This window comes from Balaenoptera ricei, chromosome 20 (genome assembly GCF_028023285.1).
Source record: "Balaenoptera ricei isolate mBalRic1 chromosome 20, mBalRic1.hap2, whole genome shotgun sequence".
Lineage (NCBI taxonomy): Eukaryota > Metazoa > Chordata > Mammalia > Artiodactyla > Balaenopteridae > Balaenoptera > Balaenoptera ricei.
This window is the reverse complement of record NC_082658.1, coordinates 12511786-12530532: the sequence shown is the minus strand read 5'-3', so window position 1 is coordinate 12530532 and position 18747 is coordinate 12511786. Positions and strand designations below refer to the sequence as shown.

The following is an 18747-nucleotide window of genomic DNA, read 5'->3' as shown; positions in this document are numbered from 1 at the left end:
TGGTCAGCAGTGGGCAGAGGGGGGCCCCACCCACCTGTTGGCTCCTCAGGTCCAAAGTGCACAAGGGCAGCAGGGAAGAGGTTTGCCTGCAGGGAGGGCAGAGGAGAGCTCAGGGACCAAGTGGGCACCGTGGAGGATGGCAGAGAGGAGGGCTGCACTGCACTTCCGTGCTGGCCTCACGGGTGCTGCACCCATCAGGCCCAGGGCTCCGCTGAGGAGGGCTACGGCCCTACCAGGCCCCTCCCACCGCACAGTCCGCTGCCCAGCTTTACCTATTCCTCCTCTGGCACCAACCCCAGTGCAAGCCAGGCCAGGGCATCAGACCATAGAATCCTAGGGCCAACCCCAAGCACCAGCTAAACAGGAAGTTCTCGTGGTGTGTGTGCTCTGGCATTTTTAACTACCTCCCCTTCCTGCCCAGTTCCCAGGGTGAACAGTTGACATTCTGAAGGTGGGAACTAAGCTTGGAAGTCCCCGCCCTCAGCAGAGACTGCAGGAGGTCAAGAGGTCAGAGGAGATGCAGACGCACACAGAACTGCACCACACAGAACTACACGGGTGGGGGCACGGGGCACAGCCCACCATGCCCCCCACTCCCCTCCCTCACCTGTGCTGCCCAGAGTGCGGGAGTGGGGGGCACTCCATAGGGACTGACATATGAGCCCAGATCCACTGGGAGCAGCTGGATGGGAGACAGGAGCGCCATGGGAGGGACCCTCAGTGGGCCCCGGCACATGGGGAAGGGGGGTGGGTCTCGGAGCCAAGTTGCTTTGGGAATCCCAGGCTGAGAGGTGCCTCCAGGCCTACTGCCTTGACCGAAAAGCCCACAGGTGGGTTCCCTGACTCGCTTGATAAGGAAAAGCCAGTGCCAGCCAGCGTCAAGCCTGTCCTGCAGGGTGGGTGTTGCACTGGGGTCCCCACACCCCTCCTTGAGGCCTGTCCTGGAGGTGGTGGTGCAAGATTTCTGCTCAGGACTGGCTCCACCTGCACAGGTGTGGGACAAGGACACATCACGTGGCCCCCGAAACGCCCCCGGAGGCCTCCCAGGCAGGGGGCTGGACTGTGGTGCAGAGTCAGGGTTGTTGCAGAGGATACCGAAGCCCTCCAGTGTCATAACCTGCCTCTATACCCGCCTCTGCACCCGAGGAGAACCATGGCTGTAAGCCCCAAAGCTGGCCTAAGGCAGCAGGGAGGCCACCGCCCAAGGCTCTGTGTCCTTAGCCCTGGCGGAAGGGCCGCTGCTGCCAGCTGAGCGCATCCTCTCTGCCCAGCTCTGAGCTCTTGGGATCTGGGTGGGGAGTATTAATAAGAGGAAGCTTCAAAGGCCAGGCCTAGGAACGCTGAGATTGCAGTTGAAGCCGAGGGACAGAGAAGGGCCGTGAACGCTCTGAAACCCCACTGTGATGCCTGGGATCATAGCCTGGTGCAGAGAGATGGGCTGCAGCAGGGTGCACGAGGGCAGCCCCAGTGCCCTGGAGGCACCGGAAGCTGGGGGGGTGGGGGGAGAAACACAGGTAGGACAGTGCCTCAACCTTTCTAGGGTAGCCAAGTGAAGCCAGACCCTGACCCGGCCAACCCGCCAGGCACTGGGGCCACCCACCCAGCTGGGCCGTCTGGGGTCTGCAGAGCTTGAAGCCTTGAAGGACCCATTTGGGCCCCTCGAAACAGCTCCTCTTGAACCTGGCTTCCCTGCCTTTCCTCAGCACCTGCTGGAAGCCCCCTACCTGCCAGCTTGTGTCTCAGGGAATCCCACTGGAAAAGGGGTGAGTGGACAGCACAGAAGACCACCATGACCGCCACGAGGGAGGGTGTACCCCTCTGCTCAGGCTGACGAGGTCTACGTGGATTGTGGTGGTCTTCAGGGCCCACTAAGGGCATCACTAAGGGGGATGGAGGGGCTCTGGGTGAGGCAGTGGTGGGGGCTTGGCTGAGATGGGAGCCAAGTGAGGTCCCTGAGGCTTGGGGCAGCACCAGCACTAAGGGGGCTCAGTCCCAGGAAGCAGGTATGACGTGGGGTGTTGGGGACCTTTGTGTCCACGGACTGGGTCCTCTGCCTCCTCCCATCCTTGGCCTCTCCCAACAAATAGTCACTCTCCTGATCCAGTGGCCAAAAAGGGCACTGGGCTGCCATCCCCCACACCCACCCTGAGCTGTCACTTTCTGGGGCGCAGGACCGGCCCCTGGGCAGCCTCCAGGGCAGCCGGCAGCCAGAACGCGGCCCTGCCAGGGACATGAAAGCCAGCAGCTTCCGCACCCGCGCCTGCTCACCCGCAGGAGGGAGGAAGGCTTCCTTCCCTGAGCCCTGCCAGCTCTCTGATCGCGGGCGGGCAGGGACGCCACTCCGAGCAGAGGCCCCACGGCTCCAGGGCGAGCTGACGGATGAAAGGATGAAAGGAGACGGCTGCTGGTAGCGGGGGCAGTGTCACCAGGAATCAGGCCACGTGGGCGGGACAGGCAGCACCCCAGGGTTCCTAATGGGAGGGGGGTGCCTGGACGCTGGCCCCTCTCCATCCCAAAGCATCTTCCAAATTCAATGTTTATCAACAGGCTGGCCAGCGAGGGAGAGTGGGGAGGGAGGGAGGGCGGGTGGGGATAGAGGAAGGAGGCCTAGTGCCTCTGGGGCTCCCGGGGGGCTGCAGAAGGGGGCTGAGAAGGGGGAGGGGGGGCGGGGGACGCACCCTGCTCCCACCAACCTTGACTCCTTTCCTTGGTGGGCTTCCAGGCTCTCTGTTGGTCTGGCCCCATCCCCCCATGACGGTGGCAGCCCTGAGCAGCAAGCAGACCCCCTTGCCCCAACTCAGACCTCTGCAGGGCCTGCTGGCCACTTAACAAAGGCCAGCCTCTGTTACTAATTAAAATATCTGAAGACACTTTAAGAGGAAACCATTAGGCTAGAGGGCTGGGGAGGCCTCAGGCTGCTCTCCTGGGGTGAAGGGACAGGACATTCCTTCTTGCTCTGGACTGAGGCCCAGCAGGGCACCGGATCAACGCTCCTCACCCTGGGAGCTCTAGGGGCCTCCAGCTAGCAGGGAGGGCCCACCACGGCATTCCCAGAGGAGGCCACAGGGTCCAGGGGCAAGGCAGGGGCAAGGCAGCAGCCCCTCCAGTCTGGGCAGCCAGCCACCTGCAGCCGAGGCCTCTGACCCTTGGCCCTTAAGGGGTTCCCCTAAGCAGCCCCACCTGCCAGTCCCTTCTCACCCAGACCCAGGGGCAGTCCTGGCTCAGGACGGTGGCAGCCAGCCGGGCAGGCCCATCCCCACTCGGGCAGGAGGCAGAGGAGGCTGCAAAGCCCCAAAACTGACTTCAGAGGCACTCTGCTCCCTCCGAGTCCACCCCTCTAAAAGGCCTTATCATACTCCCGACTATGGCCTCACGCTCCCTCCTGGGCAGGTGCCCCTCCCGGGCCAGCCCTAGCAGCACCCGCCAGCCAGGCAGGCAGGCAGGCAGGCAGTACCTGAAAGAGGGTCAGCGTGTGGTCGTCCAGGATGGTTTTTGGAGGAGCGATGACTGCGGAAAGATGGTTGTCTGCACCAGGAAACGCCTCGCCCCCCCGCCATCACCCCCCCCATCCCTTGCCCATGCACCCCCCACCCCAGGACAGGCCTGAGAGTGACCAGGAGGCCTGGGCCATAGGCCTCCGCTGAGGGATTTCTGAAGTACCCCTCAGCTCACATCCCCCTGTCCATCACTCTACTGCTGCAAAAACCCAGCAAGAAGCTGGGGAGAGGGCCTCGGGCAGACTCACCTGCAAGGGGACACCTGCCCTGCACAGTTCCCTGTGCAGCCCTGCGGCCTGACCCTTCACTACCCAGACGCCTTCCAAAGGAGGCCAGCAGCTCGCCCCTGTGCCCCCAGCCCCTACAGCTCCTGGCCAGGTGGGAAGCAAAGGGCACAGGGATGCTGAGCAGGGTCAACCTCCCTCCCCAACTTGCCCAGCCCCGGACTCATGCTCGGACACCAGCACAGGACCCGCCTGCCCCATGATGCTGTTTCTGTGGGAAAAGCTGCTTCAAGCCCCAACTGGGAGGTGCCAGGGCTGCTGAGCAGGAGGTCCCAGAAAAGCACTTACACAGGTAGAACGGCAGCTTGGGGTTGCCCAGGTGGCTCCTCACGAAGTCCTGCAAATCCCCCACTGCAGGAGGAAGGGTGGGGTGAGCAGGGATCCCACACTCAGACCCACTCCAGGGCCGGGCCCCCTCTGCAATGGGACGAGCCAGGTCCAACCTGTGTGCAGACCCGTTCCCCAAGGTCACCAAGAACCCCACTCAGAACTGGTGGCATTGCTGCCTTCCTTCCAGGTGAGCTGCAGCCCCAGGCCAAAGACCCCACTACTGGGTGTGGGGGAGCCCTGGGTCTACCTTTCTCTGGGTGCCCCTCTGTCCCACCCACGCCCAGAACAGATGGGTGCATGGGGCCAGCCAGTCCCACGGGTACTGCCCAGCTGGTCTGCGAGCCTCCAATGTGAGCTGGCCCCAAGCCCTGCACCCGCTGCCTGCCCCACGGCCCAGAGGGAGGGAGCCTGGAGGAGCTCATAGGGCCCCCGGCCCTCCCAGACGGGGCTGCTCACCGGTCTCGCTGGGGCGGAAGAAGCCCTGCAGGATGTAGCGGTCAGGAAACAGGACCCTCAAGACCACCTAGGCCAGGACAAGCCAGCTTGTCAACAGGACAGCTAGAGTCCAATCCAGGCGTCCGCACCCCTGGGCCCACGATGGCTAGGTCCCCCGGCCACGCCGGGCCAGCACCCCCTCACCTTGGCTGCCCCCTGATGCTCCTGGCCCCGTGGGCTGGACACAAGGACCAGTCAAGTACCCACGTGCACTTGTGAAAACACACTGATGTTTTTCATCTTAGAACGGGGCTGCCTGGCTCATTAACGAACCGCGGCCGTGTAGGCCTGGGCTGAAGTACACGAGACCACGGCCAGTGGCTTGTGGGAGGCCCCATTGCAGAGCCATGTGCAGACCACCTCCCGCCCCAGGGTACCTTAGGGTAGCGCTGCAGCTTCTCCTTCATCTGAGCATCTCTGAAGGCCTTGGTCACCAAGGGGGCTTCTTCCAGGCGCTTCCTGGGGCAGGGGGGGTGGGGTGGGGGGTGGCAGTGGTGAAGGTCCCAGGTCTCCCCAACCAGAGCAGAGGCCCCACACCAGCTGGACTCTGGGTTTCTCCCTCGTCCCCTTGGACTTCGTGAGCTGCTCCCCAACAGAGGGCCAGACAGGACTAGGAGGCCCCTGCCTGGGCCCCCTCACCCTCCGAGGTGCTGCCGAGGGCACGGGTGTCTCTGAAGGGGCCAGGTGCACACCCACCGTTCACTCTTGAGCTGGGCCAAGCGTCTTCTGACGTCATCCACGGTCACTTCGAAGAACTCGTCAGGCAGCTCCGCGGGCCAGGCCTGGAGCAGCACCTCCAGGTCAGGGTGGCACACCACGGGGTCTCGGTCCACTGGCTGGGCAGGCAGAGGGCTCGGCTGATGCAGGTCCCAGGAAGGGCCCAGGCTCCCGACCCCAGGGGGCTGGGGTGGCCGTGCAGACCCCGGCTGAGCCATGTGCTGCCGGCCCCGCCTGTCAGCCCATGGCCAGGGCCGGGCCTCCAGGATGGGGCATGGGACAGCTGAGCCTGTCCAGGACTGGAGGCCCCTCCCTCCATGCCTGCCTGCTTAGCAACACTGACGCTGAGACCCTCACTCACCAACAGGGCACATGGCCCTGGGGTCTTGGCTCAGCCGGGTCAGCTGGCACCCTGACTGCTGGGTGGGGGGTGGGGGGCGGTACTTGGGCAGTGGGTGAGCAGCAGCATCTCTGTTCACTTCCTGTCTCCGTGGGGGCTCCCCACGAGCCTCAGGGAGCTACGTGTTATCAGGGTCTCCCAAGTGGGGAACAAACTTGGGGAGCAGTGCCCTGGTCACGGCCATGTCAGCGGTTCCACGGGAGGGGCAGGAGAAGCGACAGCCCCCAAATTAGCGATTTGGCAAAAACCTGCCAGCTGCTGGCTCCATGGCCAGGCTGACCCCCTCCTCCCCTCTCTGGGGGAGCAGCCGGCCCCACCCTCTGCCCACCATGGGGACACAGGAAGGGACAGCAGCATCTCTCCTAATTGGCAGCAATGGAGACGGAAATTACAAGGCAGGGCCTGCTCTGCTCGCAGTGCCTCCTGGTGAGTAATTGTAGCGAGTGTAGCCCAAGTGACTATGTGGGGAGACACCTTCGCGGCGCTGAGGCCGCCCATGGAGCCGGGCCTGACAGAGGTGTCCAGCTGGGCCGGCAGGGCCCACGCCAGGTCCTGCCCTCCCTCGCACAGAACATCCACAAGCCGTCTGGGGTGAGGTCACTTCTCTGCCTTCTGCTCCCGCCTGCCCCCTCCTCCCCGCCCCAGCCTGGCACCGAAATCCCACCTCCTGCCTTCAACACTCAGAGCCGGGCTCAGCAGGCTTCTCCGATCAACCCTTCCTGCGCTCCGGCCTGACCACAGCCCCACCCACTCTAGAGGTCAGACTCACCAACCTGGGGCTGGTCGAGGGCTGAAGCTGCCCAGTGCACCTGCCAGGTGTCCCAGGGCTGCTCCCCCAGCCACACCCGAGGCCTTGACTGCCCAGGCCAGCAGGTCTCTGCCACTCCTGAGTGCACAGCTGCGTCACTCCTTGTAATGAAGGGAGGTGGGTTCTCGCCAGGAAGCCCCACTGATCTCAAGGCACTGTGGCAGGGTGGACAGGAGGGGCTGGCTGAGGCCCGGGCAGTGGGGTCCATAGGTGGCTGACCGAGGCCCCTGGGGGGCTGCCCCCTCAAAGCCACAACCCTCCTGCAGCCCACAGGCAGTCCACGCCAGAGCTTTTTATAACAAGATGCCAGGCGCCAGGCTGCCCCCCATAGCCACGGCGCCTGCATTCCAGAAGGGCCGAGCACTCGCCTGGGCTCCTGGGGGAGGGCGAGGGCAGATGTGGATGCGCCTGAGCTGGGCACTGCTGTGTCCATGAGTGCCAGGCCCCCTGGCGCTCGAGCACAAAGCCCACAAGCCAACGAGCAAGCTCTGGGACCTCCCTGTCCCGGTCCCGCCCTCCGAGGACCCAGATCTGGGCACACGAGTCACCCCGAGAATCCAGCAATTGGGTGACTTGTGATCCATGACCTGGAGCTGAGCCCGACTATCAGACAGGCCCCCTGATCCCCGGGGGGGCACGGCTGGGGAAGCCCGACCCTGAGTGCACGGGGCCACTCCGGCCTCCCTGTCCTCCTGGGTACTTCCAGTGCACAGCCCAGGGGTAACCTGGAGGACTGCAGACTGCTAGCACTTCCCACAACCCTCCCACAACTTCCAGAACAGGGACGCAGGTGACACCAGCTGCTGGCTTCACGCTGCTCAGGGGCCACTGACTTTCAGTCAGAAAGTGAGCAGACAAAAATCTCTCTCCGCGTTGGATCTACCCTCGATTCACACCCCTCCTCCTATGCCTCAGCTCTGCTTCAGAAGCCCGTTTGTCCAAGAGCAGCCAGGAGCCGGGGTCCCACACGGGAACCAGAGCACTGGAAGAGAGCCACCTCGAGATCACACTCTCTCATTCTCCTGCACCGCCCTGCGTCTTGGGGGCCTCCCTGCTCCTGGGCAGAGGAGCCAGGGTTCCGAGCAGCCTCTGCTGCCCATCAGAGCCCAGGGGCCAGACCACCCAAGTCCCAGAGCTGCCGCCACGACCGGACCCCAGGCGGTCCCTGTCCCATGAGAACAGTGGATGTCCATGGCTGGGCTGGTAGGATGGACCACCCTGTCCTACCAAATGACCGAGGGAGAAGCCAGGGGGCTTCAAACACCTCCACGTAGCCTGCCCAGCAGGTATTTCCACCGCAAAGAGGAGAGAGACCAGGAAAGGAGTGGGTCTGACCGCTCCACGTGGGAGGAAGCAGGGCAGACACGGTGCCAGCGGAGGCCAAGCCCTGGCCCTGCTCACTTCCAATGCTCTGCCGGCAACCTGGCCCTCATTTGCTGTTCCTTTACCCGCCGCTCCTTGGTCATGGGCAGTTATTATGCACAGCTCCCATCCTACGTGGATTTATGAAGATGTTTTTGGATGGAGAATAGAGATCTAGGATGAGACACCATTAAGAAAAAAAAAAAAAAAAAAACGCATACAGTGGCCACTGTCAGAGGGCCTCAGCGCCCTCACCATGGGGACTGGGTTCCTGTGTGCTGGCCGAGGGACACAGCCCCAGGGTCCAGGATGGGCCTCCAAAATGAACCTCCCAGTTGGTGCCCGAGGATGCTGGTGGGGTGGCAGGCCTAGAACCTTCTCAGCGCACCTGACAGCTGGCCCTCACAGCCCAAATCTCCAGGTCTGCTCCTCCAGATCCTACCAGGGAGCCACTTGGAGGACGCGCCTCCACTAAGAACCCAACGTCGCCAGGCTTGGGTCATCCTGCCAAAGTCGCAGGTTTTCCATCATCAGCTCAAGGTCCAGCTCCTGAACGCTGTCAGTCTCCAGAGCACAGCCCCGGCCCCATCTCCCCCCGCCCCCACCCCTTAACCCCAGGAAAGCCAGAGGAGCCGGTCCCTCCCCCGGTGGCCCCGACGCTGTAGGCATCTCACTGTCGGCTAGAAGATGGGCAGAACGATGAGGAGGCAGCCAGAGCCTAGGGTCTGAGCCCATGGGGTGGGGGCGTCTACATGACAGCGCATGACAGATGAGGAAACAGGCACGGGCATGATCCTGAGGGGAGGAACGGCAGGTGTCTGCAGGCTCCAAGGGCGTGGCCACAAGAGACCCGATCCTTCTGGTGGAACGCCCAGCAGGGGTCTCTCATTTCCTGCAAGCACACGACCCTAGCAAAGACTCCCCTGTCCCAGCCTCCACCGAGGGTATTAAGACAAGAGAACACCCAGAAGACCAGAAAGGAGGGAGGTGGACGGAGAGAGCAGACGAGTCAGGCTGTCTGCGAACTGGAGGATACTGGCGAGGGGCCCAGAGGGCACTTGGGAGGGAAAGGAGCCTCCGGGGTGGGGAACAGGAGCACCCTCTGCGGGTGATGTTCAGAGGAGGCCCTGGGTGACGGCCTGAGGCTGCAAAGACACTGGACTGACACCTGGGCCACTCAGCCATGGGGACTTGGGGACCAGCCACCAGCTGTGGACGGCCACCAGTGCCTTCAGAAAGAGCCTCTGTCACACCGGGATGGACCCTTCAAGGGAGACCCGAGGGGAGGAAGGTGTGAGGGCACTGCCTACCCTCAGCCCCATGCCACAGGCAGTCAGAGGCCAGGCCTGGAGGGGACCAGGGGACGCGGCTCTGGGCTGAGACGTGGGCCCACGGCTTCCTCCAACAGCCAGTGGACATGCTCCAGTGGCCGCCACACGAGTGGCTGAGAACCCACTTGGGCACACAGGGGTCTCCCCATGTCAAAAGCAGCCTCACTGCCTGCTGAGGTTTCATTTTCTTGACAGTAATTTTCCAGGACATGATGACACAGGGAGAAAAAATGTAAAAACTATTTGGAGGTGACCTCAACCCCAGATTTTCCAGCTTCCCTGTGAGGGCTCTTGTTTTCCTCCCGCCCTCCCGCCTCCCTCCTCCCTCTTACCCAGACTGTCCTCTGACAATGGTTTTTGGTAACAGGGAATGTGAAGCGTTTCCCCTTGAGGCTTGGAGCTGAAATGAAACACTACGGGAGGAACGTGGGCCAAGCCTCCGTCACTCTCAGAGCCGGCCGCCCTCTGGAGGGAGCAACGTGCCAGCACGAGGCCGGGCCTGACCGGCAAGGCTGCACTGAACTCCAGCCCCTCATCTGCTGGGCCTGCCAGCGGCACAGGCGGAGGCCGCGCCTGCCCCAGCCCTGGGCCAACGTCCACACCTGGGCCTGCCCGCCTTCCAAGCAGGAAAAACCGAGAGCATCTTTAAGAAGAAGAGAAATGCTGGGCTGCGACAGTGACGCAGGCACACTTTGAAACCCGGTGGCTCCAGTGCCCTGGCGTGGCCCCACCTGTCTGTGCACGCAGTGCATGAACCCCCAAAGGACTGAAATAAGCAAATGTAAGGTGTGGGGTGGCTCTCCTCATGCACGGGGGAAGACGCCTGCTCCAGGCCAGCAAACCCAGGGGCGGATGCACACAGCAGACCAAAGGGCCAGGAGAAACCCCGCAGAGGGAGCCCCTTGAGCCCGATCAGGATGGGGGCCTGCAAATGAGGCTGCCTGGCCCTGCGGGCAGCTCTGGAGTTCCAGGGGGTACTCTGGCAGCCGGGGCGCCTTGCCCACCGGTTCTCCATGGCTTCGCAGGCTGGGCATCTGTCTCTCCCCCAAGTCCAGTCATGGTTGAGACGAAGCATGACAGGGACAGCTGGAGGGCACCTGCCTGTCACCAGGCTTTAAAAACCACCTCAAGACTCAGTTGGGGCCTTCAAAGTTGCTGACCCATCTGCCAGCAAACCTCAAAGGGCATCCCAAGTAAGGCCAAGACCAGAGCCCCGGGACTGTCCACAAACACCGGCAGGGCAGGGACAGGCTCACACCACGCCCTGGGCCCACACACGGGGGGACAGCGGGCTGTGCTCTTGGGGGCATGTCATGGACAGGCACCCCAGGCCAAGAGGAGGAGGGTGGCAGGGCAACAAGGGGCACTGCTCTCGGTCCACCCCAGGCCCCAGGTCCTGGCCAGGCTCCCCCCAGCCCTGAGTGTTCTAAACCTTCCCGTATACTGGGGACAGCCAGAGGCGAAGCTGACGCCTGCTCTGAGACATGGGTGCAAGGTGCGGAGTAAGCCCCCGGGGCCACGTCTTCAGGAGATGAGACCATCCCCTGGAGGGTGAGGGGCAGGCAGGGGAGACTGCAGTCAGCCCGCCCTTCCCAGGGGGTTGGGGCCTTTGATCACGAACCCCTGTGCCAGCTGCGTGGGGGGACGCCGGCTGGGAGCACGGCCCAGCAGCACAAAGAGCTGCAGGGCAGCCTCCTGGGCCAGCGGAAGGACTTCAAAGGACAGGCCAGGGGCCGCCGGGCAGCCCCAGCCTCTCTCCACACTCGGTTCTGACGGCCAGTAAAACTACCTTCTAATAATTAATGTTCTGACATCAAAGGCAGGAGCCGCCCGGGTCTGTAAACCATCCTGGGCCTCAGCCGAGGACCTGCCTGTATTTCATCCTGTCTCTTCTGACTCTTCATTCAAATCCAAAACCACACACAGGCAAAACATTAATGGGAAACTTGGAAACTCTCTTTGATTACTAAAGTGTACCTTTGAAGTTCCCCCAAAAGTTCTGATTTGTTCCCTTCTCCCCTCCCCCAGGACTCGAGGGGACACAAAGCAGACAGCATGTGGCCAGCCGGGCCTCCGGGTGCACGGCTGTCAGTGTGACAGGAGGCGCGAGGCAGGCGGGCGGGGGACGCTCCACAATCAACCAGCTGCTGGGGCTCCCAGATCAAAGACACGCACTGCTGGCGGCCAGGCGGACCCTCCCCGGGACTCCTCCTTCCTGGGGCCCCTGGGGTCAGCGCTCGGGGATGCACTGGGATCCTGCGCCTGACAGCAACCACCTATCAGGCTGGCACCAGACCAGGCCACTCCCCACACAGCCCTGGGGAGTCAGCAGGTTCCCAAGAGATGCAGAGAGCCACAGCCTTTAGGGTGGGAGAAGGAGACAGCCAGCCCCGGTACTAGTTTTCTGGTCCCCAAACCTAGGGGTCCCCAGAAAGAGCAGGCCCGAAGGGAGTCGGGCCCCCGGCCCTGGCTCACCCCGACCACAAGGCTCTGCTTTCGAAAGCTGATTCTGGGCCCAGGTGACGAGCCTGTGAGACTGGGGGCTTCGTACTAGTGTCTAATGCAGCCCAGACATCAGCGTAGAAGCCAGTGGGGTCCCTGAAGAGCCAGGGCACCACCACCACCTCCCCAGGATGGACATTCACGGGGCTTGGGACTGGCTCAGTTCCCCTCCCCTCCCCTCCCCCATCCATTCAGCAAGGACACACAAAGCGTGGTTCAGGAAGCAGGAGGAAGCCCCCGCCGCCTGCCCCTCTGCAGGAACTTGGGCTCTGTCCCACCGCTGAGCCTCCCCACGGCCTGCCCCACGCAGGCACAGGTGCCCCTGCCCCTCCACCCTCCCCTTCAGGTGTGTGACCTGAAAGCAAGAGTGAGGAGGGTGCTCTAGAAGAGACAAGATGCAGGCTCCAGCACTAAAATATTAGTTAACTGCAACTCAGAGTGTAGCTAAACACATCACTGAAACTGGACTGACCCCTGGAATGCAAGGATAGCTTCATGGGGGAAATCTATCCAAAACCTCAGCATGCAAACGAACTAAACGAGAGCGAAGGCATGGAATCACCTCAATGCAGCAAAAGCAGTTCATAAAGCACCACTCTTACTTTTGATAAAGAAAAATTCTCAGAGAATTAGGAATAGAAACTCTTGATTTGATAAAGACTTTTCACAGCCCGCAGCATCTTTCACAGATAAACTAAGATTACTCCGTGTGAGATCAAGGTCAAGACAAGGATGCCCGCTAAATTTGCTGCTATTCAACAGATACCAGAGACCCAATCACTGCAATACAAGAAAAAAAAATGAGAGAAGTAAGGACATCAAGGAAAAAGATAAACTGACATTATTTGCAGACTCCAACTGAAAATGAGAAACTGCTGGAACCAGTAAAGCGAGTGAGCAAGGCTGCTGGGTATAAAAACCAGCAGCATCCACTGCCCGGGTGGAGCCTCACCACCCTCACTCCACAAGCTCCTGCTCCAGGCAGGGAATCCTGCAATGGCTCTCCATCGTCTGGAAAGGTGATTTGTAAGAACGAATTCATTTCAGCAGTGTCATCCTTCTCACCACGTAAAACCTCAAGTGGACCCTGAGTGTTGGCACATGGAGCCGCTCTGGCTGGAAGGAAGGGCAGAAGAGAGCGGAGAACTTGGAGCCCTCACTGAGAAGGCGCAGCGGCGTCTCGAATAACGCCCACATGCACCTGTGCAGCCTCAAGGGCTCCACAGGTGACAACGTGCAGCCCAGGCTGGAAACCCAGGCTGGCCCCACCGTCAGGTCTCTTTATTAGGAAAGACCCTCTCCAGCCACAAGCCAGAGACCTAAGCTGGACGCCTGAGCCTCCCCAGGGGCCAACCCCAGGAGGCAGGGGGCCTGGCACAGCCCAGGAGCCCAAGATGTTGGGAAATCTACAACACACCTTTCCTGAAAACAGTCTGTGAGCGCTGCTGAGGGAGCAGTCACACAGAGGGACACAAAGAAGCCTATGGAAGCTCTGCCGTACGACTCATGAAAGCCCTTCTGGAGAAAGTCCCAGAGGCGCTCCAAGGAGAAAGTCTTGCCCTGGCGCCGAGCTTGAGCACCAACCCGACAGGGGCCACGCCTGTCCTCCCTCTTAGGAGCTCCAACACGGCTGCAACTGCCCAGGGCAAGGCTGGCCTGACCCACAGAAGACCAGAGATGGCCTCCATCAGACAGCGGGGAGGCAGACACTGGCCACATGCCTGACTTCTGCAGAGGTGCCGCCCAGCTGGGGGTCCCCTTGTTCAGCGTGATCCAAGATGCAAGGTCCCTTCCACTCCTCATGTCTGTGTGTGGTCAGAGCAGGGGACGGGGGCGGGCATCACTGTGGGGGAGGATGTGAGACTAGGGCACAGCTCAAAGGTGCCCAAAGACAGATTCAACATCGAGAAGACAAAAAGCCCAACACTGCCCTGATGGTAGGTGTCTATATAGTAAGTCGTACCTCGATAGAGCTGATCAGATAAGAAGACAGCGTCACAGAGGCAACCCAAGGCCTGGGCCGTTTCATCACAGCTCCGTGAGGGCTGCATGCCCTCCTCCCAGCCGTGGCTCAGATGGCCGCCAGGAACTTCCAAGAAGTCCCCACCAGAGATGCCCGAGGCCCCACCCACAAGGTTGTGAAGAGTGAGCAAACTCACCCTCTTCTACCTGCTTGGTGCGTGCCCCACACGCCCACTGGCCAGTGGTGGGATGTAGTGGGTGAGCTGCGGCAGCCTGGCTCAGGAGTCAATGCGGCATGGGACAATCAAGGCCAAACCATCTTCACGTCAAAAGCCAGTCAAACCCACCAGCCCAGGAGAAGACAGGGGCGCCGGGTCCAAGGCTCTGGGAAGGATGGCTCTCTTGGCTGTGACATGGCCAGCCAAGACACACAGGTTTGTCAAAACCCATCAACTGTACATCTAAAATGGTGCCTCAAGAAAGCTGATTTCAGGCAAAGCAAAACCAAAAAATCGCTTCCCTGGGAAGATGAAACCGCACCCAGTGACCCTGCTGCACCCTGGGCTGACCAGCCACGATGTCAGGTGCAGTCAAGAGAAAGGACCCCAGCGCCCAGCTTGCCCCTTACCAGCTCCGGCTCCGGCTGGGGCTCCTGGCCAGGCCTCGACTTCTTTGGCTGGGAGGGGCCTGCAGGGCTGGAGAAGGACTTTGGAAGTTTGGCTGAAGATGACATCAGAGGCCTCACGGACCCGGAGGGGCCCCCCAGTCGCTGTCCCCCACCCGAGAAAGGAACAAAGGGGGCTGGTGTGGGCTCCTTCGAGATCTGCTTCGCCTGAGCATCCACCGGCTTCGGGCCCAGGCCATCCACACGACCGGCCCCCGGGCGCGCTGCCTCATCCTGATGGCTCACATCGCCCTGGCTGAGCCCCGCTGAATTCAGTGGAAACAGAGGGCTGCTGGCTGCCTGGTCGGCCAACAAGGAAGGGGTCGGGCTTCCTGGGCTTTTGCTCCAGGATACCCCAGGCTCCTGCTTGCCAGTGGAATCGTGTGGCTTCATGGAAAACCTGAGTGGGTAGGCCCGGAAAGCAAATGAAATTCCATACACGGAGCCCCGGGTCTCACAGTGCCAGCATCGTATCTTCTGGTGACTACCAAACCAAATCCAATCCCCTGAAAGCACCCCACAGCCCTTCCCGACCCACCTCACCTCACGGGGGAAGGAGCGTGCCTGGGGCCGCCACGCCAGCTCGGCTGAGGGCAGATCCCCCACCTGACGCTGCGCCCCATGGTGCCCAGCCCCCCCAGACTGCAGACGGGAGAAGCGACCGGCAAGGGTCTGGGCTTCCCCGCGTTTCCTGTTTCCTTTCCCTTGAGACCACAGTTTTCTTCACTAAACCAGACTCAGAGACCCCCCACCTGATGATGGCACTGCCCCCGGTGAGGCCCAGTGACTGCAGCGTCGTGCTCTGCAAGGCGGCTCTGCCGGTCACCTGTAAGGAGGGAACAGGACATCCTGCTGACCCCTCGCTGCCTCCCCCAGCCTGGGCACTGTGTCACCAGCACCGTGGGGTCCCCCAGCCAGCCACAGCTCCCAAAAGGCCTGGGTCCAGCCCCCTGCACCCCAATCTACACCCGAGCATTTGTTCGCTGGTCCATGTCTGTCTCCCCAACCCCACCCCATCCGAGGTCTGGGTGGGCAGGGCTCAGGCCTGGGTTAGGCACATCTGGCCAGCTGACCAGCCCTCTGAGGGCTGGAGCTGATCCAGGCCCAGGTGCCTGAGGCCCCGTGGTCTGTCTCCTCCAGGGGAGGACCCATCCCCCCAGGTCCCTCCCGCTCACAGCCCTGGAACCCCTGCCCCGCTGAGCCCTGGGTCAGGAACCTCAAACTGGGATAAAGAGGTGGGTGTGCCCCGTCTACACCAGGGGCCCCTCGGGGACAGTGGCCACCCCAGGCCAGGAAAGGGCGCTTGGCCAGGGTTGAAACAAAAAGCCCCTGTGAGCCAGGGGACCAAGCGCCAAGAGGGTCCCCCGTCACGGGCAGGCGGGCGGGGACAGGCAGGGCCTCAGTGCCAGGCCAAGCCTGCACCATGCCACACTCAGTTTTGAAAAAGATCAAAACTTTGAGCAAAGCAAATATTTATTAAAATGAAACCACTTTTGTGACTCTTGGGCTTTGAGAGAAGCTGAGAAAACAAACAGGGCTCTGAGGGAGGTTTGGGAGCAGCCCGGGCGGCCCGCAGTTGGTTCCAGCGGAGCCGGCGTCCTGCCTTTTTTCCATGAAACACATCATGCTTTCAGGGCCCAAGTTTGCCCATCGCTGCTTTGAAAGGTCTAAAGGAGTGAATTTTCCAGATTGGAAAGTGGGGCTGGGCCCGTGTGGCGGCTGGGAGTGGGCGGCAGGGCGCGGGCCAGGCGGGTGGGCCCACAGCTCACCTACCTCATCTCTCATGTACACGCAGACGGGGCTGGCCTCACACGGCCGGTCCAGACACTCCCTGAGAGGGGAGGGAAGAAAGCATCACAGGTAGCCACTGCCTGGGGGCACTGCTGCCCTGGGGATGGCACCCTGGCCAGCCACTGTGGGGGACCCACCCACCCTGGCCACCCCACGGCTGGCCATCAGCCCATGGCCTGGGGGTGTCTCCCACCTGCCCACGGCCTCCCGGCTCAGAGCAAAGGGAGGACACAGAACACGGGGACGGGCAGCACCAGCCACCTCCTGGACGTGCCTTGGGTTGCTGTCAACTGTGCCCAGGGTCGGCGATGAGAAAGTCCTGGGAGGGCATGATCTGGGCTTTTATCTGAAGCTGTCCCCTGAGAAGGCTGCTGCCCCCAGAAGCACCAGGAGCACTTGGCACGGATCTATCTCACAGACTCCGAGGAGAGAGTGGGGCAATGCCAGGACAAACAGGGAGGTGGGCAGCAGGCCCAGCCACCAACGCCCCTCCCCTATAAACCAGACCCTGAGATGGGAGGGAAGGGCCCCCAGGAAGCACAGCTGGGCAGGCTGGAGGATGGCGGGCATGCAGGCGCACAATCGCGCACACACCCTCAGGACGGCCGACACCACTCACACAGGCCTGTACCTCGACAGCTGTACCACACAGGCCTGTGACAACTCAAGGGAAGTTCATTCCTGCATTTCCTGACACATACCCATAGAACTAGCCCCCAAATAAACGCGTGTCCCAGACCTATCGGCAGTGCGCCAGGCCTGACCCTCTCCTCTGGGAAGGGTGACAGGGAAGGGTGACACAAGGCGTTGCGCCTGCCAGAGTAGGAGACCTGGAGCGCCCTCAGGCCGTGCAGTGCTGCCCTGCCGAGCCCAGGGCTCAGACAAGGAGGTGGCTGGGATGGGAGACACAGAGGCTGAGCTGGGGACTGTACACAGACACTCGGACACTCGGCTGCCTGGGGCCGTCCCTGAGACCCGTGACACTGTCCTCTGCTCAGGTTCAGCATGTTTTCTCCCATCTCTCTTGTTTGCTTTCAGTTTATGCTTTTGCATATTCCCCAGGGCTGAGACACTCAAGCTAATCCAGAGCTTGCCGTGGGGGCCCCTGGAAGAGGTCCCTGACCACCTCCCGCAGGCTGCCGGTCCCCATGGAGCTCACCCTGGGCTCTCCCCAAGGCTGTGCTCACAAAGAAACTGCTCCCCAGGGAAGGCTTCCAGCCCTCGACCAGAGCCACATGGGGGCCGGCCATGGCGGGTGTGACCCCGCACACACAGCGTGGCCAGGCCTCAGGAAAACACAAGACCCCAAAGTGCCAGAGAGACAACCCTGACCAGGCCTACACGCTCTTCATCCTGAAGCCAAAACAGAGAAAGAGTGAGGGAAGATACTCCAGCAAACAAGATCCCAGGGCAAGAAAGGAGGAAGGCGGTGGGGAGACACAGGGGTCCTGCTCCTTTCAATGGCAACAGAGACAGCAGCTGCCTGGGCTCAGAAAGCAAGCTGACTGCCCACCACGAGACAGGCAGAGTCCCCTCTGCTCTCAGGGGCTCTAGCCAGGCGTCCTCCCTCGAAATCCTTGTCCAGGGCACCCGATGCCAGTGTGGGGACCACAAATCACAAACAGGGACGAGAGCACAGCAGCACCCGGGAAGGCCTGCCTGCCTGCTGCCCTCGGAGGCCCCTGGACATCAAACAGCAGCTCAGCTTTGATGTCGGCTCCTCCAGAGGGATCGGATTCCCGCGTGTGGGATCTGAGGAGAGGCCTGTAAACACGCCGAGGGGAGGGGCAGCCGAGATCACTTCCAGACTTTCCTGGCCAATTAACAGCGCTCTCCCATCCGGCCGAGGACAGTGGACCAGGAGGTTCCAGCTCAACGGAGAGCCGAAGCCACCACTCCCTGCAACAGACACTGCTAAAGTTCCACATGTCTCAGAGGGAGCCTAGAGGGGACCTCCTGGGGACCCTTGTGCCCCTGGACCTGCTCCCACCCCCCAGCCCAGGCAGAGCCACCGGACGCCACTTGGCCCAAAGGGATGGTGCTGGGGAGGAGTGGCAGGACCTCACTCTGTCTAAGGCCGGCACACCTGCCCTCGGGGCCAGGCCTGGGGCCAGCAGGGTCAGCCCGGCAGGGCAAAGGCGCTGCTGCTGCTGTGTTCTTCAGCCACCATGGAGAGTGTCACCCCCCAGACATGGGCCATCCACCCACCCAGATGGCTCCTGGCAGGGCTCGCGGGGAGGTGATGCTGTGAACTGGGGGCAAGGCAGGCATCTGGAGCCCCTTCTGTTTTTGTCACTTGCTTGGGCCTGACCAAGTTGGGCTGGTACAAACTCAGGCGCCACCGACACAAGCCTGACACCACAGCGCTCCCACACAAGAACAACCAAAACTGACAAAAACCAACTGAAACTAACAGAGTTGTGACTTCAGGCTCAGAGGGGTCCCTGCTGCCACAAGGAAGCCCAGAGTGGGTGAGGCCACATCCCAAGGGGCCAGGTGACTCACATCCACCACCACCCAGCAGCCCAGCCCACAAAGAGATGAGGTTGTGGCCGGAGGGAGCAAGGAGGCCGAGGCTTGGCCAAATCACAGAGACTCCTCCTC

General features: G+C 61.9%; 1 protein-coding gene across 8 annotated transcripts in view; it reads right to left on the bottom strand.

The window, feature by feature from the left end:
* Positions 1–18747, bottom strand: part of ASPSCR1 (ASPSCR1 tether for SLC2A4, UBX domain containing) — a 30242-nt gene that overhangs the window by 695 nt on the left and 10800 nt on the right. For 6 of the 8 annotated variants that reach the window (XM_059908799.1, XM_059908794.1, XM_059908793.1 and 3 more), the window contains 10 exons: positions 16126–16183; positions 15105–15178; positions 14317–14752; positions 5303–5442; positions 4984–5065; positions 4568–4634; positions 4070–4132; positions 3455–3507; positions 2269–2372; positions 35–86 (listed from right to left, as the gene is read on the bottom strand). In XM_059908799.1, the coding sequence (XP_059764782.1) occupies positions 35–86; positions 2269–2372; positions 3455–3507; positions 4070–4132; positions 4568–4634; positions 4984–5065; positions 5303–5442; positions 14317–14752; positions 15105–15178; positions 16126–16183 (1129 nt within the window). The remainder of the gene's footprint in view (positions 1–34; positions 87–2268; positions 2373–3454; positions 3508–4069; positions 4133–4567; positions 4635–4983; positions 5066–5302; positions 5443–14316; positions 14753–15104; positions 15179–16125; positions 16184–18747) is intronic. The other 2 variants (XM_059908797.1, XM_059908796.1) reach the window with 1 other exon arrangement.